This window comes from Oikopleura dioica, chromosome 1 (genome assembly GCF_907165135.1).
Source record: "Oikopleura dioica chromosome 1, OKI2018_I68_1.0, whole genome shotgun sequence".
Taxonomy (NCBI): domain Eukaryota; kingdom Metazoa; phylum Chordata; class Appendicularia; order Copelata; family Oikopleuridae; genus Oikopleura; species Oikopleura dioica.
The window spans coordinates 11,550,893-11,578,255 of record NC_137291.1 but is presented as its reverse complement, the minus strand read 5'-3'; the positions used below and the strand labels follow the sequence as shown (position 1 = coordinate 11,578,255).

The following is a 27,363-nucleotide window of genomic DNA, read 5'->3' as shown; positions in this document are numbered from 1 at the left end:
GGCTACTTAGTGACTGGAAAATATAGGTGTACTTATTAAGTTGAGAATACAATTCTATAAAAACAGACTTACATATGTGGTACTTGCGGTTAAGGGAATGTGAGCTATATTTGAAATACAAACGTGACTGTTCAAAAAATGAACATAAACATCTCCTTGTAAAGCAACGAATAGAAGTACGCGTACACGAAATAACCAGTAGCCGTTTCCTGAACTCATCGAATCTCCTCCTTCTTAACTTGTCCTTGACAACTCGAGCCACTCGAGTCACGGTGCCGTCATCCCCCGTGGAGCTCGAAAAATGCCGGCCTTATCAGTGTTGTTTCAAAAAATGATGTTTGCGGTCATTTCTTTCTTTTCAATATTGCGAGCACTTTCGCGAAATCTCCCTTTTTTCCTTCCAAAGAATAAATAATTTGTTTTCGTCAATTCAGGACAGTATTTTTTGAAACACTTTCCTAGCGTTAATATTTCCTGTTGATTAAGTCCAAGTTCTTCTAAAATAGCTCTGACGCATTCGAAATTGATCGTTCCATCACTTAATCAAAGTTATTCGAAATTTCATCCCTTCCGTTCAAAAACATCAAAGAGCCTCTTTCTCGGCCTCTTTCCCAGAGCTTCTAAAAAGTGTGTCTTTTTCGGACTGCCTTTTAATTAAACCCTAATTTCATAAAAATACAAGCTTTGAACAGCTTTTGGCAACAGAAAACTGAAGGTGTTGGATAAACACATTACTTTCGCGGGTGCTAACCTGTTTGCAAGGGATGCAAGTTTTGATTTGATTTCCGCAGCGCGTTCCCCAACAAGAGCTGATTGTATTTTCGCCTCTATTTTTGGTATACAAGAACATGGATGACCATTGCTTGCCATCCAGTCAAGAGCTGAAAGAAAAGGGTTGACGAAAGTTGATTTTCAAGATGATTTCACGACTGACCATATGCATCAGCGCCAACGAGTTGGAATGTGGTTCCTTTGACGCATATTTCGGCACCGACGTAGAAGTCTTCCAAGCCATAGAAATTCCGGGAGGCGCCGGAGAATTTGTCCTGGCCAGGTGTTTCCATTCGCATCCTTTCGCAAAATTTACCACCAGAAATGCCAGAGTTGCGTTGTGGAGGCTCAAAGACTTGAATCGTGTCATCTGCCTTTAGTTTTGGGATCGCAAATTAACATTAGCGTAATTTGATAAAAAAAGATCATCAAAATTTTCGGCTTTCTATTCGTGATTTTGGATCCCAACACAAAAAGTAGGAAATTACGAACTTCCGTGACTGCTGAGTTTTGTCATTTGTCCGGATCCGCGCCACAAATCGGAGGACGTGCGAGTTCAGACCATCCCTTGTTGCAAAACGAGTCAGATTTTCTTTTTAATCACGCGCTATTACCTGTCGAGCTTCATGAATTTGACGAAATCCTTTTTCGGCGGCTGTGGAAGGAGGCTTTTGCAGTTTTGGACTGTATCTTCGTAGATTCCGAATCCGTTGTAGGGTGGTAAAACTCGTTCATCGGAGTATGCTGATTTTTTCTCCGGAATTGGTTCTTTCATGAAGCTTACGATAATTCATTTGAAAGGGATTGTTTTGAGTTGAGCTTGATTCCTAAAGGTCCAAAGTCGGAAACGCCATAATTTGTTTCATAGAACTTCTTGGTAAATTCGTCACAGCTGTGAAGTCTTAAGGGTCTACCGTGGACATTGATGACATGACCGACTTGCAGATCCTTAATTGGAAGATGTTGGCTTATTCAACGGATAATTCTAGCAGTCTGCCGGGTTTACCAAACTACTCGATCAAGTTTTCCGCACTCTCACCTTTTCGGTGTAAAACTCTTCAACAAGCTGGCCAGTTTTGCGCCCATCGAGAATGTGGTGAGTATTGCAAACGTTGAGTACGGTTCGAGGAGTTTTAGCACCTGAAGCTGATTTTAGCAGAAGCGCCGTTTATGAAGCGCTCGGCAAGAGTGTAAGTAAACAGCCTTCTTCAAAGTTCATCCCGCGCCGTAGAATTATACTGCGGTCAAAATTTTACGCTTTTCGGAGTCAAACATCTAATCCTATGTGATTTTATGAGCATATCTTCAAAACAGGAGTATTTTCTTTCGGGATCACTTGAAGTCTTCAATAAGTAGCGATTTTTATTCGATAAAAAATAGCTTCCAAAAACACTTTCTTAAAGATAAGTAAAAAGTCTTTTCACGAGAACTAGCACTAGAAAGATAAGAAACTCGGAAACGAAGAATTAAAAAAGGAACAAACTTGAATAATAAATACATTTTTCGTTGCGCGGAGAGGGGTTAAAAATTCGCACCTGGTAAATAAACCGGAACCGGAGCATTTCTAAGCAGCTTTCCACGGTGAAGGAAAACGGGCACGTTGTCTCGCCCCGAATTCGCCTTGATTTTCTCCAACACTTCCACGGTGTCGTCGGCCAAGTAGTAGTGGAGCACCAGGTCGTGGACTCTCGAAGGTTCAGCCAAATATTATCAAATTTATAAACCGCCCATTGTACGAAAAACGAGTAGATTATCCCGCATCAGCGTAAATAACTGACGTAGCATTCTCAACGAAAAATTCGAAATCTAGGTCTTCTCAAAAAGAAACAAATCAAAAGAAAAAAACATTAAATATTTAACCCTAAAAGGCCGAAATGTCAAATTGGGCACGTTTAGGTGCATCTTCTGTAAGAACTAAGACTTAGTTACTAAGTTATTAGCCCCTGAACTTTATGTTTACAGCAGCATCTCATAGATCGAAAAGGTTGGGAGGAATAGTATAGGTAATTAACAATTATCTTTTTAATAAAAAAATATGACTAGGTAGTTTGAACCCTTAACATCACCAAAAGCAGCGTCTCTATCATCCCATTGTCCATAAAATCTAAGCACCATTCTGTCTCGCTCCAGGAACTGTCCAAAAGTGTCGATTTTCTCATACGGTCTCAGGGGTTTCTGAAGACTCATTTCTTCCATCCTTTTAATGGTGTTTCCATCAACAGGGATTTCCGTCGACTGGCCGACAGTAACGCCCATGGATGTCAAAAAATCATGAGTAAACTTATCGCAAGAGCAGAGATGGATCGATTTGCCGTAAAGGGGCAAAGTGGCGCCGACGTTGAACTGCTCGCAAGTGAAGAATTTTTCGGAATTCCCGGGAAGAGGGATGCGGTGGCGACGGATGAAGCATCCTAAAAGATATTTCTGAAAACTAATGACCGCTGAAGATTTATGACTTGGAAAATGGCTATCATTAGAAATTTGGATTGAAGATTCTAAAAAGCTAGCGCGATGTGATGTTTTCTTTGATGATCCATTTTAATTTATTATTTTAAATCTGCTCGACCGGAAACTCGCAAGTTCAACTCAAAATCAACGGCGAAGATCGAAGAGTCGTTAATCTCCGGCCGCGGAGTGTATACGTGTTCCTCTCGAGAAAACACGTTAGACCAGAAGATAGAGCCGCCCGATAAGCTCTTGAATAGATGAAGAGAGTGTTACCTTGGGTGAGCCCAGAGTTTTCGACGAGTGGTTCGTTCACTTGCACCGTGTCGTCTTCCAAATAAAAGTAAACCTTCACCGGGCGGATTCGGAAAGACTCGCTGTTGTTATTAATCACAACCTCTACGAAAAAACCATCAAAGGAAAGTACTCTCTTGTCGTAGGCAATCCATGCTGGTTGGACTTCTCCGGCTCCTGGAGGAAACTGCGAGTAGTGTTCCTTTTTCTGGCCAGGAAGTGGCTCGTAGCCAATTCCAGGCTTTTTCTCTCCAACCCACATCAGGACGTCATTTGCCTTGTCGAAGTGATGGGGTTTGTTGAACGTTTTCTTTCGCAAATCATTGCCGAAACCGGTGTTGCCTGGGAGAAAAGGCTATTTTGAGGCTCATTTCGCATTGTTTTCTTATTATTTGTCAAAAATTATTCATTAAAATTAATAGAACTTAACTAATAAAATAGTAAAAGACTCTTTTTGAACCTTTTCAAAGACATATCGAAGGAGGAAATTTCTCTTCTTCCACTGAAGGGCTTTTTGTATAAGAGAAAGTGGAGGTAGAGGAATCACCAGGGCAACGAGTGTTCCGTACGAAGAGAACGCAATCCGTGTTTAGAAAATGACCTCATATATCAATGAGCTAGTATGTTAGTGCAGAAGTAAGAAACGAGATGTCAAAATTTGAGAATTGTAGAAATGATGAAATCAAGGAAGACACCTTTTGTATTTTTTGCGCGTTGTGATCATGTTTATTGAGTTAAACACTTTGAACAGAAGGTTTTGCAGGGCGATTTTTGACGAATTTGTGATGCTGAATCATCGCACAGCAAGAGCACCATAACACGGTACAGAAATCACTAAATGGAACTATGAGTGGAGTTCTTTTAGGAGTTTTGATTACTCAAAGGACTGATCCCCACTAGGGCTTCTTTTGAAAACTCGTTCTCGTTGTTTATACACAAGCCATGTTGTGATCTGAATTAAGAAGTAAATATTTTATTTTCAATCAAAGATTTATATATTTTAAATAAAAGTAACTTACGAGACAAGGAAGGTACTCGAAGCAGCATAAACCAAACGAAGGACCCAACAATGGACAGAAGTCGATAACCGAGATGATGGCCTTAGGACAGAGTAAAAAGGAGAGGGAACATGCCCGTGGCAAACTGGCAAAACAAGAAAAACAGTATGTTTTCCAGTGGGCTTTTGATGGTCTTGATCTACAAAAAATAAACAAGAATTTCACTATAATTGATAATTTTCTATAAATTATAGACTATAATGGCATATCATATGCGGCATATGAATGATTATTCAAAACGATCCTTTGTCGAGTTTGTTTTCTACCATCGAGAATGTGAAGCATGGAAAGAACGTGGTAAGGCAGCAAATGTCCGTATCAGCGCAGCAATCGAACAAGTCAGGAACTGGATGCTCAGGGTTAGTCTGCTGCGGGTTAGGCTGGGTTGCAATCACATCATTTGCTGGAGGAGTAGTTGGAGTCACAAGCGGTGTTATCTCTGTTGTTTTTAAAGAGAATTTGGTGCTAATCTATGTCAAACCTGAGAGCGTTGGAGGAGCTTCGTTACATTCAGAGGATATAACTCTACGCTGCGGCTCTTTCACAATTACTCTATTGGAAAAGTTCTCTTTACTCTCCGGATGGTCTTGGACCCTTTCAGCCATCTTGAGACTATAGCAAAACTGAATGAGACTGAAGGAGACTCACCGACCGGCCGTATTATAACCACAATATCATTTTCCCTTTTTTGATAAGATAGGCTCGATTCTCATGAATATATGCAAGCTTACTATTATGAAAATGTAAATTGTACAAATCTTGCACGACAAGATTCTCATAAGGTATCTCAATTTTTATTAACAAAAATTGTTTATTTTTATTGGCTTCAGCAGTGTTTTAGTTTGTTTTTGGAGGTAAATGCGTTTGGAAAAGTCTCAAAGTTGAGCATGTCATCGATTACTCCTTTTTTCTGAACGTAATCGAATTGACTCATTCCGAGAATCGCAAACATAAAAATGACCAGAAAGAGTAACATTCCGATGTTGAGGAGAGCTGTTGAGGAGATATCAAAATCCGAAGATTGTGGGGATTGTGGAATCAAGGAAGAGAACTTGTTCAATTCGCGCACTACGTTCACATTTATTGAGCTAAACATTATGAACAGGCGATGATGCAAGGCCTTTTTTGAGGAGTCGTTCATGTTGAATCAGAGCACAGCAGCTGCAAAGAAGAACAGTGAAAAAGTCTCTAAAATACAACGTGAGCAATGTTATTCTAGGTACTTTGATTACCCAGCAGCACTTGAACATTTTTGTCGACGTGAAGTCAATTTCTGTCTTCCGAAAATTCGTTGTCGTTGGTCACACAGTAGAAGTGTTTTGAACTAAATTTCGAATAATTTTAGATGATCTATCTGAAATTTTATTAAGTTTTATATAAAAAACTCCTTACACAACGCGAAAAAAGTAGTAAGCTGAAGCAGGACCAATATGCTGGGACTGACGTATGAAGTGGACATAATCCAAGAATAACGTCAGGAGCAAATTCCCTCAATAAATTGACAGTTGTTAAAAATGTCGTGAACAAACAAAAATAGCCTGTCTTCCAATTTACTTTCAATTATTTTGACAAACAATGTTTCAAGCATCATGTCTATAATCGCATAAAAACGCGTCGAAAAACAAAAAATAGTCAAGACGGTCCTTTGCCGAGCTTTTCTTCAACATTGTAGAATGTGATGCACGGAAACAAGAAGGTTATGCAGCATTTGTCCATCTGAGCGCAGCAATCAAACAAGACCGGAAAGGAAGCGATTAATTGAGCCTGGTGTGCCGCAGGTTGGGTTGAAATCACATCATTTTCAGGTGGAGCAGTTGGAGTCAATAGCGTTGCTGTCTCTGTTATTTTTTGAGAGAATTTGGTTGATATCAATATCAAACCTGGGAACGTAGGAGGAGCTTGGTAACTTTGTGATGGTTCAATTCTGCGCTGCGGCTCTTTAACAATTACTCGATTGGCAAAATTCTCTTTTCTCTCAAGATCATCTTGAACTCTTTCAGCCATATTGGAAAAGATTCTATACTATAGAATCTATAGCAAAAGTGAATGAGATTGAACGAGACTCACCGACCGGGCGCATTATAACCACAATATCATTTTCCCTTTTCTGATAAGAAACGCTTGATTCCCATGAATATATGCAAGCTTATTGCTATAAAAATGCACAAGCATATCATCTTTAAATTTTTGTTATTCAATATTATAGATTTTATTGGTTTTAGCAGTGTTGTAGTTTGTTTTTGGAGGTAAATGCAATAATAAAATATACATGTTTTGAGCGCTTCATCACTCGTTGAAGAAAACCGTAGACGAGGTCGTTGAATCTAGGGAAAGAACTAAAGCAAGATTATTTTTGTAAAATTGACTTTTCTTTTACTTGAGCGATTTTGCTGGGCATTGTGGTGATTGGATTCTGTGTACTGGAAGTCGTCTTCTTCATCTGAAAATTCAGGGTTGAAATCATTTCAAAGACGTATTTATTACCTCTTATGCTTTTTAGACCTTTGATAAGAGAATCTAACGATCGTTTTTCCAGAGGGTTGATTTTCAATTTGTGCTCTTCTCTACGAAGAACTTGCTGAAAAACAAATGATATGGTCAATTATAAGATTCGAAAGCTAACCATGTTTGGAAGAGAAATAGCAGATCTTATGCAAGGCTTGGTATCAGAACTGAGCCGCAGAAGACTTTCAAATTTTTGAGCAATTTGATTTCTCGTTGTTACTGGTCCCCTCAGCTCTCTTCCTCCCTGAACAAGTGTCGAAGCAGTTTGATAGTGAAATTCTTACCTGTTCATAGTACCACTCTCTCCAGGCGTTTTGAATGGTCTTCGCGGCTCTATCCATTCTAGCGTATTCCATCGTCGTCATCACCGGCTCATACTGCACTGTGGACTTGCACTTCATTTGGAATGTTTGAACCATCGCCGCCTGAATAGTTTTATATCGGGTTTTCAGAGGAAGATTACCTTCATGGCATTGAGAGCTGGGGAATCACCAAGCACTTTTTTGATGAGAGCAATGATGACTTCAAGACAGTGGATTTGACCGTCGGATGTCATTTGCATTTCATAGTGTGTTATGAATGGGCGATTCGGGAATGGCACCTTTAATATCATAAACACACCCTTAAATTTCTCAAATTTACCTTCAATGGCATGTCAAGCTGATGCAGCAGCAGTTGAAGCTGGTCGTACGAGATCAACTGGGTCAACTTGTCGTCAAACTTTTGCCAAACTTCGAAGAACTGTTCGAAATCATCAGCCGTTAGAGGCTCTGCATTTTCTCTCGTTGCTACGTCAAAGTTTTCGAGAATGACGGCGATGTACATGTTGACGACGATGAGGAAGGTAATGAAGACAAAGACGATAAAGTAGGTGATGCCTATTGTCGAGTTTCCACAGTTGCCTTTTCCCTTGACAGGGTTATTGATACCTTCTTTGTGAGGGTCGCTTGTATTGAGTTTAAAATCGATTAGGAGAAAATTTACGATTTTCTTGGAAAATATTTTAGAATTTCGAACTCTAGCAATAAGGTTCTGTGTCGAGCATAATTGGCTCAAGAAAAGTATTCCATCCTTCTGACGTCGACGCTTGAAAGAGTAGCAAGAAGGCGTTTGGGAAAGTCTCGAAGTTGAGCATGTCATCGATTCCTCCCTTTTTCTGGACGTAAGCAAATTGACTCATTCCGAGAATCGCAAACATGAACATGACCAGGAAGAGTAACATTCCGATGTTGAGGAGAGCTTGAATGTCGCGTTTTTAATTATTTTTAATAATGCCATACCTGGTAACGACATCATGAGCGCAAACAGTAGCGTTCTTATTCCTTTTGCCTCCCTGATAAGCCTCAAGACTCTAGAAATTCTGAAGAGTCTGACAATCCTGAAAATTGTTGGCTGAATGAGATGCGAGATGAGGTCGGACAGAGCAGATGCGATGACGGAAACCACCACAACAACCAAGTCAAAAACATTCCAAGGAACAGTAAAGTAGTGCTGTCTTAGGCCGATGAGCTTCAGAATGACCTCAGCACCGAAGACGCCGACGAAGATGTTGTTTAGCTGCTCCAGCACAAATATCGTCTAAAATTTCGTATAAAAGAGCTTGTTTTTTGAACTTTACCTTATCCGAGGCGTCATGACTTTCAATAGCCATCACAACCATGTTCAACAAAATTGCCACCATGATCGCGAGTTCGAATCTTCGATCGGTTACTAAATTGTAAATTGCCGCTGCGAATTTATTCTTCGGCCGTGGAATTGGTTTTTTCGGCGTTTTTGCTGCCATCTTTCGCATTGCGTCGTAGTACTGTCTTTGCTCGTCTGTAAGGAAAACGCCGTCGTCGAAACCGTTTGATTTCTTTTTGACTTTTTGCTGATTAAAATTGTCGATGATCACACCAATGAACAGATTGAGGCAGAAGAAGCTACCAGCGACGATGAAGATAATGAAATAGACATAGCTCCACATTGATGACTCGTACTCAGGTTGAAGACCTTCCCCTCGGATATCTACGGCATTCTGCATAATTTCAAGCCATCCCATAAATGTAGCGACTTATATTTGGCTCAAATTTCGTTATTTGTTGCTCTTATTGAAAAATCACACGTGCAAGCAAAGTTGATGTGCGAAAAAGCGAATCAAAGTTTTCAATGAAAACTTTTCATTCAAAAAAGTGCAAAAATTTGCATAACGAGTCCATATGAGCGACAGAGAAAAATCCTCGATTTCGGGAAATGAAAATCTCAGTAATCCAACTCTTGAATCTGGTAACAAACATTCTTTGGTGTTCTTGAATTATAACGAGAAAAATTTATAGAGATTAGAAATCTCCGAGAGTCTCAAGACGCCGCAAAAGATGAAATAAAAAATTTGAAGGAACAGATTGAGCTTCTAAGGAGTCAACTCGAGGTCGAAATGGAAAGTCAATCATCGGGATTAAAAAGTTTCTTTGAAGGCATGTTCAACAGAATGAGAGAAGACAATTCTAAAAATAATAGACATGTGCCCTCCATTACGCAGAAAACCAATGAAAACGTGAAAAGATGAAAGCTGAGTACGGAAAATCGCGTAATGAGAAAAGTGAGTGAAGAAAGAAACAGGAACCTAACACGAAGAGAAATACTTAGTTTGACGACAAATACAATTTGATTAAGTCTCGATCAGACCCAGGAAGATCCCCTTTTGATTTTGATCGTTATAATTCTCCCGATCATATCCGTGAAATATTATGGGCACTTGGCAAGGACATTAATTTTTTCAAGATTCATATAAAATACCCTTTACTTAGTGATGGATTTTATCGAGTATCTACTTATAATGAAGGGACGCGTTACAGTTTACCACAATCTGGAAATGTGGTTTTTAACGATTATGAAGCATACTTTTCTGTCACTGTTGGCAACTATATTATTGTTGCCCTACATATTGATACCCCAAAAGATTTGGAACTTGATTTTAATTATAGATATAACGGGAAGCTACAACTTACAAGCCAAGTTGAGAGGAACGTTGTTCAAAAAGGTGACTTAGAAATCTTTAGTTATGAACCTCAAATAATTCTCCCGAAAGACACTCAATTCGAGGAGCTTTCTATTATTTGGGAGATCTCTGTATCAAAAAATTAAGTCCTCATCAAAGGTTATTAAGCCTTTCCTTGTAAAAGAGCCAAATATCCATTCCAAACATCATCAAAATTCACCGGTGGTGTTTCCCAATCATACTTTGATTCATTCTTCTCAGTGTCATTAAACCATTCTTTTATGTACAAGCAATGATGTTTGTCCGCAGCCCACTCGGCGAACATGGGATCTTTTCTGTCTTTGCATCTCAATTTATCTGCTTCCGACACTGATCCATTGATACCTCTGAGCAGCGGGCATTTAGCAGGAAGAATCTGTGAAGTTTTCAAATCCACGCATCGCGAAAATTTCCCACCAAAAAGGTTCACGCCAAGGATTGAAAAGATAAGCCAGAAAATAACGCAAACAAGGAAGACATTCATAATCGAAGGGATCGCTTTCATAAGGGCATCAACAACGACTCTCATTCCCTGGAATCTCGAGAGAGCTCTCAGGGGTCTCAGAGCACGCATCGTTCTTAGAACTCGAAGAACTGACAGCGAGCTTGTAGTTGAATTCGTCACTTTTGAATGAGGAAGGGGAGAATAGTAGATCGAAATGACCGAGACGGTCACGATGAAGAAATCTAAGCAGCACCACCAGTTCGTGAAGTATTTTCGCAGACCATAAGCAATCACCTTCATTATCATTTCAATGCTGAAAAATATGCAGAAAAAGACATCTGCCCAGTAAAGCACGACTTTCAATGAGCTTCGTTGGTCGTTGAGTTTTATGTCTTCGAAGACCAGAGCGATCGAAGAGAGCAAAATGGTGAAGATGAGAATGGTTTCGTAAATACGATGCTCAACGATTTTGTAGCAATTGATTCGGATCTTCATGCACTGCTGAGAAAAGTGCGACTCTGGGTCGATGTACTTGTTCAAATATGGCGTGAGTTTTGGGAGGCATTCTTCTGGGTTGTATTGCTTTCCTTCCAGCAAAGCCGCGTTTTCCGTCGATTGAATTTCTTGTTGCTGCTGGAGATATTGAGCGTCGGGATTAGAGAGATTATTCAGTGATTTGTTTGGCGAGGTTCCATTTGAGGCTTCATTAGGCAGAACAAGCGTGTGAATATAAGCTTTTGACAGACTGGGGCTTCTAGAAAACGCGTCTGAGACGCCGCACACGCCTGCTTTAATTGGGATAAATTCATCATCCCAGGGATTTGTCGGCTCTTTTATTGTTGTTACCGCGAAGTGTTTCTTCCACTGAGCAAGGGCAAATTGCTGACAGCTTCCGAGACAAACTGGGATTTTCTTGGCGACGTGGACGATGCATCTTTGAATTCTCTCTCCAGCTAAGGCGAAAGCATTACTGCTAGCTTCTGTTTGCTGGAGAACATCTCCACTGAACGAGTTCAGTAGCAAAGCTAAGAAAAGATTGAGAATAACGAGGTTGCCGATGACGAAAACGGTGATGAAGATTGGAATGCAGATTTTTGGCTTCGAGACCTTCATGCATTCGAACATGCTTTCCACCCATTCTCCGCATTGAATTCGAAAAACGATTAAAAAAGCGTGAGGGAAATCGATAAAGTGCCATCGTGGAAGATGGATCTTTGTCGTCTCGTTGACTTCCATTCCGTCGTTGAAGTGTTTGAGGTAGTCGGCACGGAAGAGCTGCATTCCAATGACGGCGAAGATGAAGAGCACAATAAACAGGACGAAGGATAAATGACCGAGGTTGCCTAAAGACCGCCCAATGATCCTGATCAGTTTGTTCAGCGTCGGCCATGATTTCGCCAGCTTGAGAATTCTCAACAACCGGAAGGCTCGGAGCACAGCCAGATTTGTCGCTAACGTGCTCAAGGCCAGCTCAAGAATTGAAAACATGATGACGACGGAATCGAAAATATTCCACTGTTCTTTGAAGTACAGATGTGGCGTCAGTCCAATGATCTTCAACACCATTTCTACGATAAAGATAATCGTGAAGACTTTGTTCGCTTTGTCGAGAAGCGGCTCACGCTCAGGATAGTTTTCCTTCGGATATTTTTCCAGAGTCATGAAGAAGGTATTCGCCAGGATGCAAAACGTAATAACGACTTCGAAAAAGGGATCCGTCACGATTTTCTTCATAAATTTCTTTATTTTGGCTGATTTCAATTAAAATTTATAGCAATAACAATTCTTTCAAGATCAAATTTGATACAGAATGAAATGCAACCAGACCTGAATTGGAAGCCACCCTGGAGGGCAGCAAAAACAGTGAGATGAACGATAAATCAGCCTTCTGATGTATGACATTGTTCCTTCGTCTGTTGTTTTGTGTCTTTTACAGTTTCAAGATTCAATTTCTGAAATTGGAAAAGAAGGCGACTACTGTAAGATAAGAAACCGTGCCTATCTGGTCGATAAATAAATGGAAGCGTGCCAGTCCTAGACCGTCTTGGCAGTTTTGATATTTCCGAATTGTGGAAGACATCGAATTCGGACTCGGTTTTATAGAGGTCACTGGTCGAGGTAAGTCGAGTGGGCGCTCGTGGCTTGCGCTGAATATACTCTCCAGAAGGAGTTGAGCCATTTAGCAGCGGGGTTTTCGTCTGGTCTTGATCTTGATCCTCGGGTAAGCCCCCTGAAGTTCTTCTTGAGCGGGTCTTTGAACGATCTGAATTATTATTTTGAAAAGATGGAATTGGGAGGATCTTACTTGACATAAAGCTATTCTGCGAATTTCCTGAATTCCTTCTGCTCCTCCCATTAGCCACTTGAAGCTCCTCAAGTTTTCGCTGTCGCTGAGCCTCTTCAACAACAGCTTATCACGGGTCGCAAACAACTTTTTACGTGCAAGTGACTGTGAAAGCATCAAACGTTTATCGAATAAAAAATGAACAATATAAAAAGTGATATGGATGCAATTAAATATCGTGCGAATATTACGAGTGTGACCGCTAACTAGCATTCGAGGTTTTTGACTGCGATAGAGCTGTCGTGCTCGAAATGAGCGTGAGCGGGAAACCCCTGAGCTGGGATCATCCCCTGTTTCTTCTATTGCTTTACGAACTGAAATTAGACTGATGAAATCATTGAGTTCAAGAGAAACTTGGATGGATTTCCCGCTCCAAAGCACAAAGAGTTTTAAAAAGCGGCAAACATGTGACATATAGTAAAATGACATTTTATAAAAGACACTTAAAAATGATCTAATTTACCAAGATCGGGCGTTTTCAATCGAAGCAAATTCCATCTATCCAGCGTTTTTACTTCTGATCCAGTTTCATTTAAATCGCAATCAGAAACGATCGAGTTCACTTCCCTCGTACTGGAGCCAGAGCTGGAATTCAGCTTGAGCCTGATAGAGGAATTGTTAGAAACATCGAGTCGATTGCCAGGGGAGAGCTTCGGAGTTCTCAGATTAAAGCGGCCCGAGAGACCGGAGAATCCAGAAGCGTTGGAATTGTTTGAGAGCGTTTTTACAAGTGGAAGTTTGTGGAGAGATTTAGGGGTTGCATCGGCGCACGTGTCAATTTTCAGCTCAGGAATAGGGTTGAGAAAAGAGTCCTTTTTGTCTGCATCGCTCCTCGAATCTGCTGACATATCAGAAGTTCTCTGCATCACCGATTGTCGAACGCGTCTTTCTGCCTCTTCCGCCTCCATTTGCTGAATCTCTTCCTCAACTGCTGCGACTTCTTCTTCGTAAGCCATGTAAACGACCGCCAAGATCAAGTTGATAAGATAATAAGACCCGAGAAACACCAATCCGATGTAGAAGAAAACATATCCTTGACCAGATGTATGCAGCGTTAAATAATACAGCCTATTCCAGGCATCAAGCGCCACCAATCGAAACGATGTCAAAAACGCCATATGAAAACTGTCAAAGCTTGTATATCCGTAATCCGGATTTGTCAGCGTTTCTTTGCATTCGAAAGTGTGGTTCAGTTTTTCTTCGCAAAAGTCTTTTCGAATCTCCATCGGGCCGTAAGACTCGTTCGTCAGGCATCTTGTTTTGGCCAATTTGATATTGTCGATGCAAGAATCGTCGTCCTGGCAGAGGAAGGGCTCTTGTTTCGGAATTTCAACTGAGTCCTTGTGGTAAAAGAGCGTGTTTTCTTTTCGGTTCATGAGATAGTGATCCATGTCTTCGTTCCAAGCGGTCTCGTTGACCTCTCGGGTGACATTGATGCTCAATTTGTGCGAGCATTTTTGGACATTCCCGAGTCCGAGTGAATAAGCAACTTGGTCCAAGGCTTCTGACTGGCGAAAAACTGGTTGGTGATTTTGCCTCCCGATTAGGTTTTTCTTGATGATTTCTCTCATCGACCCAGGTTGTTTTTTCAATATTTTTTCTGATAATGTCCACGAAATGCAATCGGAAGAAGAACGATCGTAACACCATGTTTGGTTAACCGGGCCTAGATTGAAATGTGGCTCATCGAATGTCGGAATGTGTGAATTCGGAGAATTAGGTCCACTAGAGAGAAAGTCTTTGTTGAGAAATATTCGTTCGAAAAATGTGACATTTGAAGCATCTTTTCCACAGGGAAGAATGGTCCTTCCGTAGAGACTATCTTCTGATACTGAATGATGATCATGTGGAAAAAGATCGTTCCCTGAAAACAGCTTTGATAACGGAAGAAAATGAGGAACTTACGGAAAGTGTTCAAAAAGTCCCTTATTTTTTCCTTCGAATCTTCAAAAACATATTCGCTGGTGTCGATGTTCCAAATTGTGAATTCCAAGGGGAATTGGCCGACGAGCTCTAAACAAGATCATGCACTTAGGGGCAAAATATTGTGACTACAAATAATCAATCGGCAAATTTGGTGAAGCCAAGTTTTAGACTGATTATTCTTAAATATATCTTCAGAAAAGAAGCTCTTCAAATATTGACTTGAGTCTTTTGTAAAGTTAAAATTAAGAATAAGCGCTTTTTATTTTACCTAAGTCTGGTTTCCGGACACATTTGCTCCTCAGCATTCCATGGAAAAGCTGGTACCCAATCAAGGCAAATACAGACAGGCAGAACAATGTCAGAACTACGGCATCTTTTAGAGCTTGAATCGAATGCAGGAGCGCTTGGACAATCGAGCGCAAACCAGGAACTATCGACATTGTTTTGAGAACCCTCAGAACTCTGAAAGCCCGCAGGGCTGTGAGACCAGAAGATCCACCTTGAGGGCCACTGTGTGACGAAGCAAAGGCTTGATCAATGTCAGTTGTCGCACTCGTCGCTTTGGTGGGTTAATTAAAATCGGGAATATTCTGGCAGACTGACGCCAAACATCGAGAAACTCTTGATAGTACCGGTATGAGAAAGAAACTGTGGAGCATAATTAACCCTTTCCCATTCTGATGTACGGACTAATCAAGTCGATGATTTGCATGATGTAGCCGAGTCCAACGACAAACAGGTCAACCAGGTTCCATGGGTCGCGAACATAACTTATCACGGGATCAGAAATAGAAGTCTCCCACGAGACAGACGATTTCAAATAACTCGGTCAAAAATTTTTTCTAACACCCCCTTTTTTTATGCTCATTTGAAAGAGCGTGAAAAACTGGTCCAGAAAATGCTGGTCTTATCATCGGTGACGTCACGAGTGGCGCGCGGGCGCCCCCTAAAGGTCTTATTAGGTCAATTTCGGGCTACGCGATTTCTCCGGTCATGCATATCGCACATGCATGGTTAGCATCTAGAATTGATCGTCGTGAGCAGGGCTACATGTCCCGGCCAAAATCGTCAAAATCGGACCACGTCTTCACCAGCTGGTTGACCGGCAAATATCTCAAAATGACAAAATCACTTACTTTTGATAAAGGCAACCTACCGATGGAAGTAGGGGGTTGCCCTGGACTCGAGCCCGAATAACTGCCGTATTCGGCCACTTAGTGCCGGAGGAACTCCCGGAGGACTCCTCTGCTGGAAGAAAAGCTGCTGGAAGACTAATATTAAAAAATATAAATACAAATAAAATTTAAAGCCATGATTGGCTAGTAATTGCCGTATTCAGCCACTTAATGCCGGAAGACCTCCCGGAGGAACCCTCTGCTGGAAGAAAGGCTGCTGGAAGACCAATTTTTAAAAATAAAAATACAAAGATAAAGCCTGGATTGGCTAAATATTATCTAATAAGCCGCAGCAAGCCCGTTCATCCTTTTAGATCAGAGTCAGGGCGAAGCCGACCCGAATGGATGGCCACGCCCGATCATTCTTTTGAATCAGATTAAGGGCAAAACCGACCCGAAGGGGATGCCAATACCGTTCATTCTTTTCAATCAGAGTCAGGGCGAAGCCGACCGGAAGGGAAGGCCACGCCCGTTCATTATTTTCAATCAGAGTCAGGGCGAAGCCGACCCGAAGGGAAGGGTTGTAGGCTGTCACCTGGGTTTACAAACCCAGAGTCTCAAAAGTATCGAGTTTGGGATTTCTAATCCAAGGGAAGGCCACAACCGTTCATTCTTTTCAATCAGAGTCAGGGCGAAGCCGACCCGAAAGGAAGGCCACAACCGTTCATTCTTTTCAATCAGAGTCAGAGCGAAGCCGACCCGAAGGCAAGGCCACAACCGTTCATTCTATTCAATCAGAGTCAGGGCGAAGCCGACCCGAAGGGGAGGCCACGCCCGTTCATTCTTTTAAATCAGATTAAGGGCGAAACCGACCCGAAGGGGAGGCCAATCCCGTTCATTCTTTTCAATCAGAGTAAGGGCGAAGCGGACCCGAAGGAGAGGCCAATCCCATTCATTCTTTTCAATCAGAGTAAGGGCGAAGCCGACCCGAAGGGGAGGCCGCGCTCGTTCATTCCTTTCAATCAGAGTCAGGCCGAAGCCGACCCGTTGGGATGGCAACGTCTAATCATTTTATTCAATAAGAGTCAATACGAATTGGATTGAAGAAGTCTTCTCTGGTTCGCTTTCAGATTTTTGTAAATCCCGAATGTTAGATCTCTTGAAAACCTCCCGGATTTTTCAACATTTAAGTTAGGAGTATCTCGAAATATTCGGGATCATAAATGATGCTTTGCCCTGACTCTGATTGAATAGAATGAACGAGTGCGGCCTCCCCTTTGGGTCGGCTTCGCCCTAACTCTGATTTAAAAAAATGAACGCAGCAGTCGGTTTTTCTGTAGGCGGGTCCTCCGGGAGGTCATTCGGCAAAAAGTGGCTGAATGCGGCTTACTAGATAATATTTAGCCAATCCAGGCTTTATCTTTGTATTTTTATTTTTAAAAATTGGTCTTCCAGCAGCCTTTCTTCCAGCAGAGGGTTCCTCCGGGAGGTCTTCCGGCATTAAGTGGCTGAATACGGCAATTACTAGCCAATCATGGCTTTAAATTTTATTTGTATTTATATTTTTTAATATTAGTCTTCCAGCAGCTTTTCTTCCAGCAGAGGAGTCCTCCGGGAGTTCCTCCGGCACTAAGTGGCCGAATACGGCAGTTATTCGGGCTCGAGTCCAGGGCAACCCCCTACTTCCATCGGTAGGTTGCCTTTATCAAAAGTAAGTGATTTTGTCATTTTGAGATATTTGCCGGTCAACCAGCTGGTGAAGACGTGGTCCGATTTTGACGATTTTGGCCGGGACATGTAGCCCTGCTCACGACGATCAATTCTAGATGCTAACCATGCATGTGCGATATGCATGACCGGAGAAATCGCGTAGCCCGAAATTGACCTAATAAGACCTTTAGGGGGCGCCCGCGCGCCACTCGTGACGTCACCGATGATAAGACCAGCATTTTCTCGACCAGTTTTTCACGCTCTTTCAAATGAGCACAAAAAAAGGGGGTGTTAGAAAAAATTTTTGAACGAGTTATTTGAAATCGTCACAATTCACAGTCTTCAAACTTAAAAATTTCTGCTCCGGTCCTTAATTGATCGACGAAAAATCCTCTGGCAATTATTTTAACAATACATTCAAGAGTATAAATCGTCATAAATACATGTTCCAAAATGTCTTCGACAAATTCCGGAGGCTTCGAAAGCGTCATAAATCCACAGTTGATAATCACAGTAAGCATCATAAAGCGAGAGAAGAGTGGATGGATGAACATTGATATACAGAATTGGCGGACTGTGCTTCCCATCGAAAATATTCCGAGGCTCTTGGATTGAGTTTTGCGAAAAGAATGTTACTTAGGCGATTTGCCAGAAATTGAACTGAAAACTCTTCCTTTGATCTATTAAATCTGAAAATAATATTCTGTCTGTTGAGAACAATGTAGGTATTCTGGTCATAATACGAGTCTGGATCTGGAAGAGGTCTGTTGATCCTATCATCTGCTGAGTATTCTGGCCTCTCTTGAAGATATCTCGGTAGCTTCTTCCCTTCTTTTAGCTCTGCCGTGGGTGTCTTTCCCTAGAATAAAAATGTTGGTGAACAAAATTTATCCTTTTGGACGTCATACTTCTTTCAGAAAAAAGGGTAAATTTGAGTCAAGCGAGAAGCGCATTATGAGATCACGAAGTATGAAAAGCGCCTAAGGCGCGCGAATTCGCCAAAATCAAAAATTAAACATGCGCCGACAAGAATGATGAATTCCCGAAATGCCATTTAGCGTGTCGTTTTCTAAGGGGCTAAAGCTCTTACTGTAAGCGTTCATTAATTGAGACATCAATCAACTTTTTTAAGGCTGCATCGATTTTATATGATATAAGGTCTATTATGAGAAACATTTTCGAATATGTAATAAATTCCTCTGAATAAAAGAGTCATTTGAGGTTAAAATCTGGTTTGGGTTCGTTTTCGCGTTCAAAGACGGCTTCTTACCTCGCCACAGGCGACGGAGATCATCCCACGGACAAGACTCTTTCGGTGACTCATTTGGCTCATTGCGTTGCGCCTTAATTTTTGATTAAAATGACGATCTTCATAACAAATTTTCAATGGAAATTGTGCAAAACTCGTTAATCCACGATTATTCGGAAAGAATCTGCTGGAAAAAAATGTTGCTATAAATCTGTAGTGAAATCTATTCCTTCTGAATAACTAAGTGGCACTACATTCTAGCGCAAATATTTTCATACCTATCAGGTGGTTGTTTCTTCGTCGCATTTCTGCGAGCAACTCTCGCCGCCGATACAGCCGGGTTCACAAAAGTCAAAAACTATTTATCTCAAGGGCGGGTTTTTTTCACGAAATTGCCATGGGATTAATTCGTCCCTTCGAAATGGTAATGATCGCCGCACGAAGGTTTTTATTGCTTCCGCAATGGATCAAAATTGAAGTTTTTCAATTAATTCGAACTTGTCATTTTTGTAAAAAAAAAATTATATTTTTGACTTCTTATCATACTCTCCGTAAGCCTCTCTAATCTATTTCTCTCCTTGAGCAGCTCTCTCTGTTCATCTTCCGGATTCTTGGGCAGCGTCGGCCTGAGCAAGCTCTAAAGAACAAAAATGCATGATTTTTCGAGTTTTTGATAGTCACGCGCTATCGGCAAGGACACGTGCCAAGGCCCTTGAATATCAACCCCAAACGTTTCCTTGCTGCATCTGCGCCGCCCCAACCGTCTAACGACAGGACTACCTGTCCAGGAATGAGAAATTGACGCGATGACTACGAAAAGAAAAGCAACATGGGGACCTAATCATAAAGCCGTCTGTAAAAATTGATATTGAAATCATGGAAGAAAATTTGTAAAAAGGCTTCGAAAAAGGATAAGAAAATTCTAGTGACAAGTTCGTTTTGCTTCAATTATTGATCCAATAAACTTGATAGTTTGCTCGAAACTTGGTAATTCTCTGGAGTAGATGACCGTTTCTCTTGGTGATAAAGACAATTTTTACCGGTTCAAGGGCACAACTAAGGCACACAGTTGTGCTTTGAGTAGGCGTTTGTGCAGTCTTGTGCATTATTTAACCGGCTGAGTGGTCAATTATCCCCTGTTCTCTTTGGATTATATCGACTTTCTCGCCTCAGGAAATATGGCGCAGAGAGGTCATTTTAATTTTAACGTTCCTTCTCACTAGAATTTCTCTCTAGAATAATAATTCAGAAAGACCACAAACTATTAGTAATCATTTTTGATTAATAATTTTGACAGAATCAGATTGATTTCAAAATATAAACATTTAGATCTGATCCGCATGCAATTCACTCCCACAAATTTTATGAAAATATCAGTGATAACACTAGAGCACTACCTTGATTTGTCTTGGCGGGCGTATAATTCTACTCCCCGTGCCGAGGACATTTGCCGCGACACCGGCACTGGCAACTCTTGGCATTTTTCGTCAACTTCCGGTTTTATCAAATCTCTCCCCTTAGGGCCTTTTTACTCAGCCCTAAGGCCGACTTCACGGCTGGCTTGGCAACTGGCTCAAATTCTCTCAGATGGTAATTATTTTTCGCATCAGGCGCGTTTCTTTCAATTTTCCGTAATGAGAAAAGTGAGAAAAGTGATTTGGGCACACATGCACACCCTCGTGGCTCCTTCAACCAAACCCTGGACAGATTTGTTCTGACCCAGAATTTGCGAAAAAATAGTGTTGCAGAGTGGTTATTAATTTAGAAATCAAAAATCAATCGAAATCGCGGGCATACGCGCTCGGGGGCGAGAAATCAAAAAATTACTGACACTGAGCCTAATTAGCCGGATCTGAGCGGCTGTCCGACTAGATCTCCGACTATCTAGCAGATTTACATGTTCTGTAAGTTCAGCCAAGAAGTCTTTTTAGAATTTAATTCGTAATAAGCTCCCTTATTAAAAGGCCAGAAATGCTCAAAATCGTTGTTGACACCCTTAATAAATCATACCTGTTGTTCTTCTCGGGCTTTTAGGGTACACCCTTATTCTCTGATTTTTTTGATTTTTCAAATTTAAAATTCAAATCTGATCTTCCTGATTCGGCTGATCCTGAAACTAAACATAGGCGAGCGAGTATGCCCAAAATGATTTCTATTTTAATCAATTCTTTTAATTTATATCTTTCAATTTCGCACTGACAAGAGACGGATTATTTTTTATCTCGCCAGAGCGGTTACCACAATTAACAGATCCAATTAATAAAGTCGAGATTTACCTGCTCGAATTCTTGATTTATAAGAACAGTCAGATTGGATTATGTATATTTATACAGTAAAAAACAGCGAGGTATAAAAATGAAGCTATATGAACAAAAGTAAAAGTAAACTGCATAAAAAATTGAGAAAGAGGGCGGAGGAGGAACTTTGGGTAGTTGGAGGTGAATTTGTTGTGGTGAGTAACTGTTCTTCGGAGAGGCTGTTTTCTGGTAGCACGCGGTAGATTTCCTTAAAAATAAAATAATAAAAAAATAGACCATAATTTTATTTTCTATGAAAATGTATTTCAATAATTTGAGACGTCTACGCACGACTCAGAATTAAATTTAAAAGTATCGGCTTAGTTAGATCTGTAAGACCTGTAAGGGTTGTCCAAAAGGTAAGATAATTTTTGTACTCATTAATCCCCCGAATCTTGTGACGCAAAAGAAGAGCAAGGGCAAAGACCCGCCGAACTCCCCTTTCGATTGAGCAAAACGATTGAGTTCAGCAGTTGCACTCACCTTGGGTCTGCCGATAATCACGTGATGCAGTATGCCCGCGGTTGCTGATTGAAAGCCAGCGTTAAAGTCGAGCGCGACCTCAGACTGACGGAATTGCAATCGCTCATCTGAATTCAGCTTCAATTTCAAACCTCAATCAATTTGACAGGCGAAAAAATCATCGATGAAATACTGGTTGACATTCTTTCAAAAACAAAATCCAAGCTTACCTTTGTACCCATCGTGTCTATCCGGGCCGCCGACAACTGCTCCCCAAATGATGATCGGATTTCTCTCGTCCGTCATCGCAAAGTTGTAGTTGCAGACTTCGGTGATATTCGTCGGACAAGAAGACCCTCGATGATGCGGTCGCAATGGATATTTCTTTCCAAATCCGACCATGAAGGAGAAACCATTCAGTTTTGCACCAAGAACGTAGTCGACTTGCGATTGGGACCATTTATGAAGACGTCTGAAAGGTTGATGATGGTTCGTTTCAAAGTAAACCATTTTTTTCAGAACAGATCACCCTCAGAAACTCGACGGATCCAGGTGTTTTTGCCCTCCCGCTTAGATTTAACTGCATCTAGTAGCGCCCTCTTTTGCATGATTTTTATCATATAAAGAGGACATTTGAAAAAAGTGCATAAAAACATGAAATGATGTCGACATCGTGAACATTATGATCATCTGGAATAAAGCTTCACATAAAAATATGGCGTTAGGATACTGTACGGAACTGTCTGCACCTGAGTCTGTAAGAATATATACCTGGCTATTTCATAATAAAAGTCCTTACTGGGATAAATAGGTAAATATAAGTTAAAACTATAAAAAATAATTTATGTTTTTTTATTCGCTCAAAATATTAATTACGTTTCTGTACTGAAATAGGAACTGGTCAGTTCGAAAAATCAAAAATGCAGTGTCTATCATTATTTGTTTTTGATGGGGTCTCTATTGACAAGTTTGGTCGTAGGATAGGATGGGAAATTTTGTTGTAACTACAGAGATATTTCCTCATTACAGTCCCAGTTCAGAGCGAGAAAGAGATGAGCTGGAATATCAACATAAATTCGGGGCAGTATGCCGGGATGGGGAATCCTCATTTGCGCCAGTCCGGGGTTTTCGATACGGACGAAGCTCTTCCGGATCTTCCCAATGTTCCTGAGTTTACGCCAAGGTAACGATAAAGAAAATAAAGAAAAAATGATGATTTAGGGCTCGGAAAAATGGCAAGCAAAAAGCATCAAGCTGGAAAACATACAACAAGAATTTTGCACGCGATTTACACGATGAAATTATAAACGACATGTTCGGCCCTTCGAAACGTGGATACTCTCACGGTGCCTTTCAGAACGTTAACATCAAAATTGGCGCTAACGTCTTTGGGAATGCTCAAAATAATCCTCAAGGAGCATCTGATGGCCAGAAGCTTCAAGAGTACCAGAATAAGATTAGCGAGTTGAACGAAGTCAACCATCAACGAAAATGTACCATTTCACGACTTCAAGCGGAGTTGGAGAAGGAAAGATCGAGGAATCAAGCTCAACAAATGAGAATCAAGTAAGATTGGTTATCGATGGTAAAAACATGAGAGACAGTGTTTATGAAAGCCAATCAAAACAAAAATATAATATTAAACTCTCATTGTAAACTGTCAAGTCTTAATTATGACTTCTGTTAAGGGCGTAGCTAGAAAATTTTTCAGACAACTTGAGCAAAAACTCAGTGGCAAAGGAAAGACCTGGGATGACCTCAAAACGACCCCAGAATGTCCAATCTGCCTGGAGTAAGATTTCAGCTCGCGAATTCCGCCCTGATTGTTAACTTTAGTAACTACGACGAGGTTGACCATTGGACCGCACGGATCAATTGTGGACACGTATTTGGCAGGAGCTGTCTACTCAAAGCGCTACGAGAAAATCAACGCTGCCCGAAATGCAACATTTACGCTGACGAGCGCGACATCCAGCAGATTTTTCTCAACTGAAAAAAAACAACGCAAAATAAAAATTCTTACCGTGCTAAGTACACATCTTCCGTTTGATCGGAGACAAGTAGGCAGGCGAAAGCGGCGTTCATTGCATAACGGATTGGGCCCCACTCGTCGAGATACACGAGCCCGCCAGGTGTATAAAGAGCTTTGGAGCGCTTTTGAATGTCGTTGCAGTAGCTCTCCGCGTGCAACTGGTATTTTGCCCTACAATTTCATAAAGCATTTTGAAAAATGTTGAAAATCAATTTTTGAAGAACTCACTTCAGCCCTAGATCATCAGTAATTTGCGCCATCATGACTTGTGCTCCGATAGTTTTGTCATCCCAGCTGAATCGCATTCCCAGTGGTGCTTTTGCCATTCCGTATTCATTGTACCAGTCTTTAGCCAGATCAAAATACGTTTGCTTCCCAGTGGCTCGGTAGACCCAAGCGGCTCCCCAGACCAGCTCGTCCTTGTATCCACTGCTCTTGTAGTGTTTCGCCAGTACAGGGACCGACTGAATAAATGAGTCATTCGAATAAAAGCGCCACCTTCCGGTGGCAGGCCAAAAATTAGATGTCCGACCAAAAAAGGCCGGACTCGGAGGACATGCTGGAAGCGGGAAAAAACCGCGGTCCGCCGGAAGACAGAATTTTATCGATTCGAAAGTCGCCGACACTCCCTGGCGGCACTTTTATTATGGTTTTTCGGCGCCTATCGCTGTTCATGGTCAGGTAGTTGTTCAACACGGGCCACCTACCTGTGGCTTGCCAAAAATTGGGTGAAATAAATATAAATTTACAAAATCACATTAAAAGCAGATTTTTTTTAGCGCCTTTTTCTTTTGGGAGTAGATTTATGGTTTTCAAATAATCCCGCTTCAGGAGTTTCATTTTTATAAGAAGCGGGCCACCTTACGGTGGCTTGCCAGAAATTAAGAGTCCAGCAAAAAAGCTGGCCCTCTCGATGCTATATTTTGGTAGCTAGGGGTGGATGCAAAGAGTTGTAGAGAAATGGGGCAACCTGTCCTTTGAAAAGTAATTTTATGGTGTTTTTCTTGTGTTTTTTCTTGTATTACCTGGTGATACATCCTTCTGTGCGAGGCCGCAAAGTCAATAAGCATTTCTGCCCTTGCTTGTAACTGTTTAGGAAAAATTGACTCATCCCCCCACTTTGTCAACACGAGTGAAGCTGCTGCCATCGCCGCCGCCACTTCTGCCGCGACGTCTGACCCAGGCGACCCTTCAGTTACCATTTGTCCGGCACGAAAGTCAGTGAAGTTCTCTGCTCGTCCCCAGTAATCATGGTCCTTTTTTGGATCCCCAACGACGACAAACAACACGTTTTCGCGAGCATTTGCCTTGACCAACCAGTCGACGCCCCATTTGATTTGGTCTACTGCGTTTTCCAGCTCTCCAATCGATTCGTACGTCTCCCAGTACTGCAAAAGCCCCCAAGAAAGCATTGTCATAGAAAACGCCATTGGAAACGTGAATTTCATGTGATCCCCTGCATCGAAGTAGCCACCGTGAAGTTTTTCTTTCATTGGGCCAAGATCGAGAAGAAAGGAGTCGTGCCGCCAGGGAATGCGGTTGCTCTCTGGAAGAATTCCAGAGCGCTGGGCTTCGTAGAAGAGAATTGATTTTTTCAAAGCATCGGGGTAGTTGATTTCAAGTTGAGCAATTTTGCTGAGTAAGGTTTAGTTTTTTCTATACTGGAATTTTTCCGCTTGAGCAAATTCGAAAGTATTAAAAATGGCTGAAGAATGATCTACTACTCTTCATGATCTACCAAAACATTCAAACAAAAAACCGTTTCCTTGCATGTGGGCTACTAAAAGGCAGCTTGAACTTGGCCCACTCTGGCTCTGGCTGAACCCAGTCATGAGGCAACTCTGGTTCTTCAGTAATCGGCTCTATTGTTCCCCCATCCATGTCATAAATCGTCGGCACCTCCGTCGGATCACCAGGATTGAGAGTTGATGCCGTTATTGGCGCTTTAGTTGTAGTAATGGAAGAGTCGTGGATTACTTGAGTCACATTTGTCCCGAGCAACCAGATTACTTCTGTCTTCAATAAGGTTAAATTCCGAATCAGAAACTGCGAGAGTTCGAAACGAGCTTATTTTCATAATATTTTCACGGTCATCAAAGTCATCCAAACGTTCGAAATTCAGGTAAAATAGGATTGATATGGCTTTATAATGAGCGTTTTCTGTAGTGCTCCTAATTGATAAGCCGTGAAATCAATTCCCCCCAATTCTTTAGCAGAAATTCAAAAAATGTCACTTTTATTCTTTTTATGCGGGCTCTTATCTAACTCCTCCGTCGGAAAAATTCAACCCTCCCTTTGGAAGCTGTATTTCATTTTCCTCGTCGTACATATCTTCCGTGAACATGCCCATGAAGCCAAATTTCGCCGGCTTCCCATTTTCCAATTTGCAGTCTTGCGGGAAACATTCGACAACAAACGTGGAATTATCTTGAGTAACGTTTTTGACTTTTAAGAGCGCTTGTTGCGCGTTGAAATTTTCAATAGGAGTGTCGAACTTTTAGAACGGGGTTTACAATTCGTAACTCTGTTTTGGGCTAAACATGTTGTTATCCCGTGACCTGAATGGTAATATTCCATGGCTCCGGATTCGTGTAATCAGCAGGAGGTTTGAAACAGATTGAACCGCGAAATCCATCCTTCCACTGGTCGGTTACGGAAAAGATTTTGTCGGGGCAGTCGTTTTGGTTCGCATGAACAGTTATCTATTGTTTGGGACTAGATTTATAATACAGTATGATGTTATGGTCTAACTAACTTGGAGGATTTCCAAATTATGTATTTTGTAATCTAATGAATAAAAAAATCAATGCCAGGATTTTTTTTATTTAAAAGCGCTGAAAGCTTCCCGCAAAACGTTAATCCCGCTCTACAAATTCTCCACTTGGTCATAATTTATTTTCTCTGCGCGGCTTACAACAGATAAAACTCAAGCTGTTATCTCTAGTCCCCGTTCCAGTAAAGAGAGCACCTCCAACAATTTTCTTATTTTCTTCATGTCTCGATTTTTATTTCTCTTTTATTAACTTGACTGATAATTTGAAGAGTTTGTTGTTTCTCATAGCAAAAATGCATAAATTGTCCCAAGGATATGACCAGTGCATTAACTCTTCAACATTTTTTTATCTCTATTGAAATCTTGGAATTGAGAAAAAGTGAACGATGGCTGAGACTTATTTAGGGTTGGGGTACTAGAATGGAAGAGGGGACGAAAGAGCTTCAAAAACGCCGGAGGCATCATCGTTTGAACTTCCCAGCGCGTATGAGGGCTGCAAGCAAGACAGGAGGGAAGCTGTTTTTCATGACATGCGGAGATTGCACATTTTCTGAAGAAATTCTGCTTAAAATTTTTAAAAAAGGGTGTGATACAGTAGATTCTTCATGATCAAGCTTGTCGATAAAGCTAAGAGTAAGAAAAAACGGGTAAATTATGCACAGTATGTACAGTTGTCTCTTTACTCGTCGAACTTTCAGTTAGTTTTCATTTCGAACTTTAGTCTATAAAAAGTTTCATGTTGTTAGTATCTACAAGAAAACAAAATTGTCGATCTCTGTTTCATTAAAAGTATTAAGTTTTAAAGTTGTTGATAAAAACACACAAACCCATCCGATCTCTGTTGATAAGAAGGCTAGCCTTGTAGCGACTCAAAAGAAGCTTCCTTGTGAAAATCCGCCGAACAAGGAATTTATCAACGGT

The 27,363-nt window shown here is 41.2% G+C and overlaps 5 protein-coding genes and 2 long non-coding RNA genes across 7 annotated transcripts; 1 reads left to right on the top strand and 6 right to left on the bottom strand.

Annotated features, from left to right (window-relative positions):
* Positions 1–89: 89 nt before the first annotated feature.
* Positions 90–3,860, bottom strand: LOC145712162 (EF-hand domain-containing family member C2-like). The gene is made up of 12 exons (XM_081789849.1): positions 3,493–3,860; positions 2,833–3,182; positions 2,307–2,457; positions 1,811–1,911; positions 1,601–1,719; positions 1,386–1,541; positions 1,243–1,338; positions 935–1,146; positions 752–881; positions 461–538; positions 197–311; positions 90–104 (listed from the first exon to the last, which is right to left on the bottom strand). The coding sequence occupies exons 1-12, from the start codon at positions 3,770–3,772 to the stop codon at positions 90–92; spliced, it is 1,803 nt and encodes a 600-aa protein (XP_081645975.1). The 5' UTR covers positions 3,773–3,860.
* Positions 3,861–4,219: 359 nt separating this feature from the next.
* LOC145695390 (uncharacterized) lies at positions 4,220–4,688 on the bottom strand. The gene is made up of 3 exons (XR_014133712.1): positions 4,530–4,688; positions 4,389–4,462; positions 4,220–4,344 (listed from the first exon to the last, which is right to left on the bottom strand). It is a non-coding gene; the product is annotated as an uncharacterized LOC145695390 (long non-coding RNA).
* Positions 4,689–5,632: 944 nt separating this feature from the next.
* LOC145711391 (uncharacterized) lies at positions 5,633–6,403 on the bottom strand. Its single transcript, XR_014135174.1, has 3 exons — positions 5,961–6,403; positions 5,801–5,892; positions 5,633–5,756 (listed from the first exon to the last, which is right to left on the bottom strand). It is a non-coding gene; the product is annotated as an uncharacterized LOC145711391 (long non-coding RNA).
* Positions 6,404–6,783: 380 nt separating this feature from the next.
* LOC145699631 (sodium channel protein type 10 subunit alpha-like) lies at positions 6,784–8,308 on the bottom strand. Its single transcript, XM_081776908.1, has 7 exons — positions 7,716–8,308; positions 7,537–7,674; positions 7,358–7,498; positions 7,192–7,317; positions 7,053–7,146; positions 6,946–7,008; positions 6,784–6,904 (listed from the first exon to the last, which is right to left on the bottom strand). The coding sequence occupies exons 1-7, from the start codon at positions 8,211–8,213 to the stop codon at positions 6,855–6,857; spliced, it is 1,110 nt and encodes a 369-aa protein (XP_081633034.1). The 5' UTR covers positions 8,214–8,308; the 3' UTR covers positions 6,784–6,854.
* Positions 8,250–19,261, bottom strand: LOC145712160 (sodium channel protein type 5 subunit alpha-like). The gene is made up of 11 exons (XM_081789848.1): positions 19,157–19,261; positions 18,900–18,972; positions 18,266–18,488; positions 14,784–14,891; positions 13,342–14,742; positions 12,533–12,797; positions 12,362–12,461; positions 10,220–12,274; positions 9,348–9,360; positions 8,692–9,125; positions 8,250–8,651 (listed from the first exon to the last, which is right to left on the bottom strand). Exons 2-11 carry the CDS (start codon positions 18,960–18,962, stop codon positions 8,250–8,252), a joined length of 5,064 nt encoding a protein of 1,687 aa, XP_081645974.1. The 5' UTR covers positions 18,963–18,972; positions 19,157–19,261.
* Positions 19,262–21,499: 2,238 nt separating this feature from the next.
* LOC145712159 (uncharacterized) lies at positions 21,500–27,273 on the bottom strand. The gene is made up of 10 exons (XM_081789847.1): positions 27,270–27,273; positions 26,425–26,456; positions 26,228–26,371; positions 25,936–26,163; positions 25,468–25,685; positions 24,695–25,304; positions 23,898–24,133; positions 23,661–23,840; positions 21,868–22,109; positions 21,500–21,765 (listed from the first exon to the last, which is right to left on the bottom strand). Exons 1-10 carry the CDS (start codon positions 27,271–27,273, stop codon positions 21,500–21,502), a joined length of 2,160 nt encoding a protein of 719 aa, XP_081645973.1.
* Positions 22,686–23,630, top strand: LOC145701937 (uncharacterized). The gene is made up of 4 exons (XM_081779152.1): positions 22,686–22,820; positions 22,859–23,203; positions 23,349–23,429; positions 23,474–23,630. The coding sequence occupies exons 1-4, from the start codon at positions 22,690–22,692 to the stop codon at positions 23,628–23,630; spliced, it is 714 nt and encodes a 237-aa protein (XP_081635278.1). The 5' UTR covers positions 22,686–22,689.
* Positions 27,274–27,363: the final 90 nt, after the last annotated feature.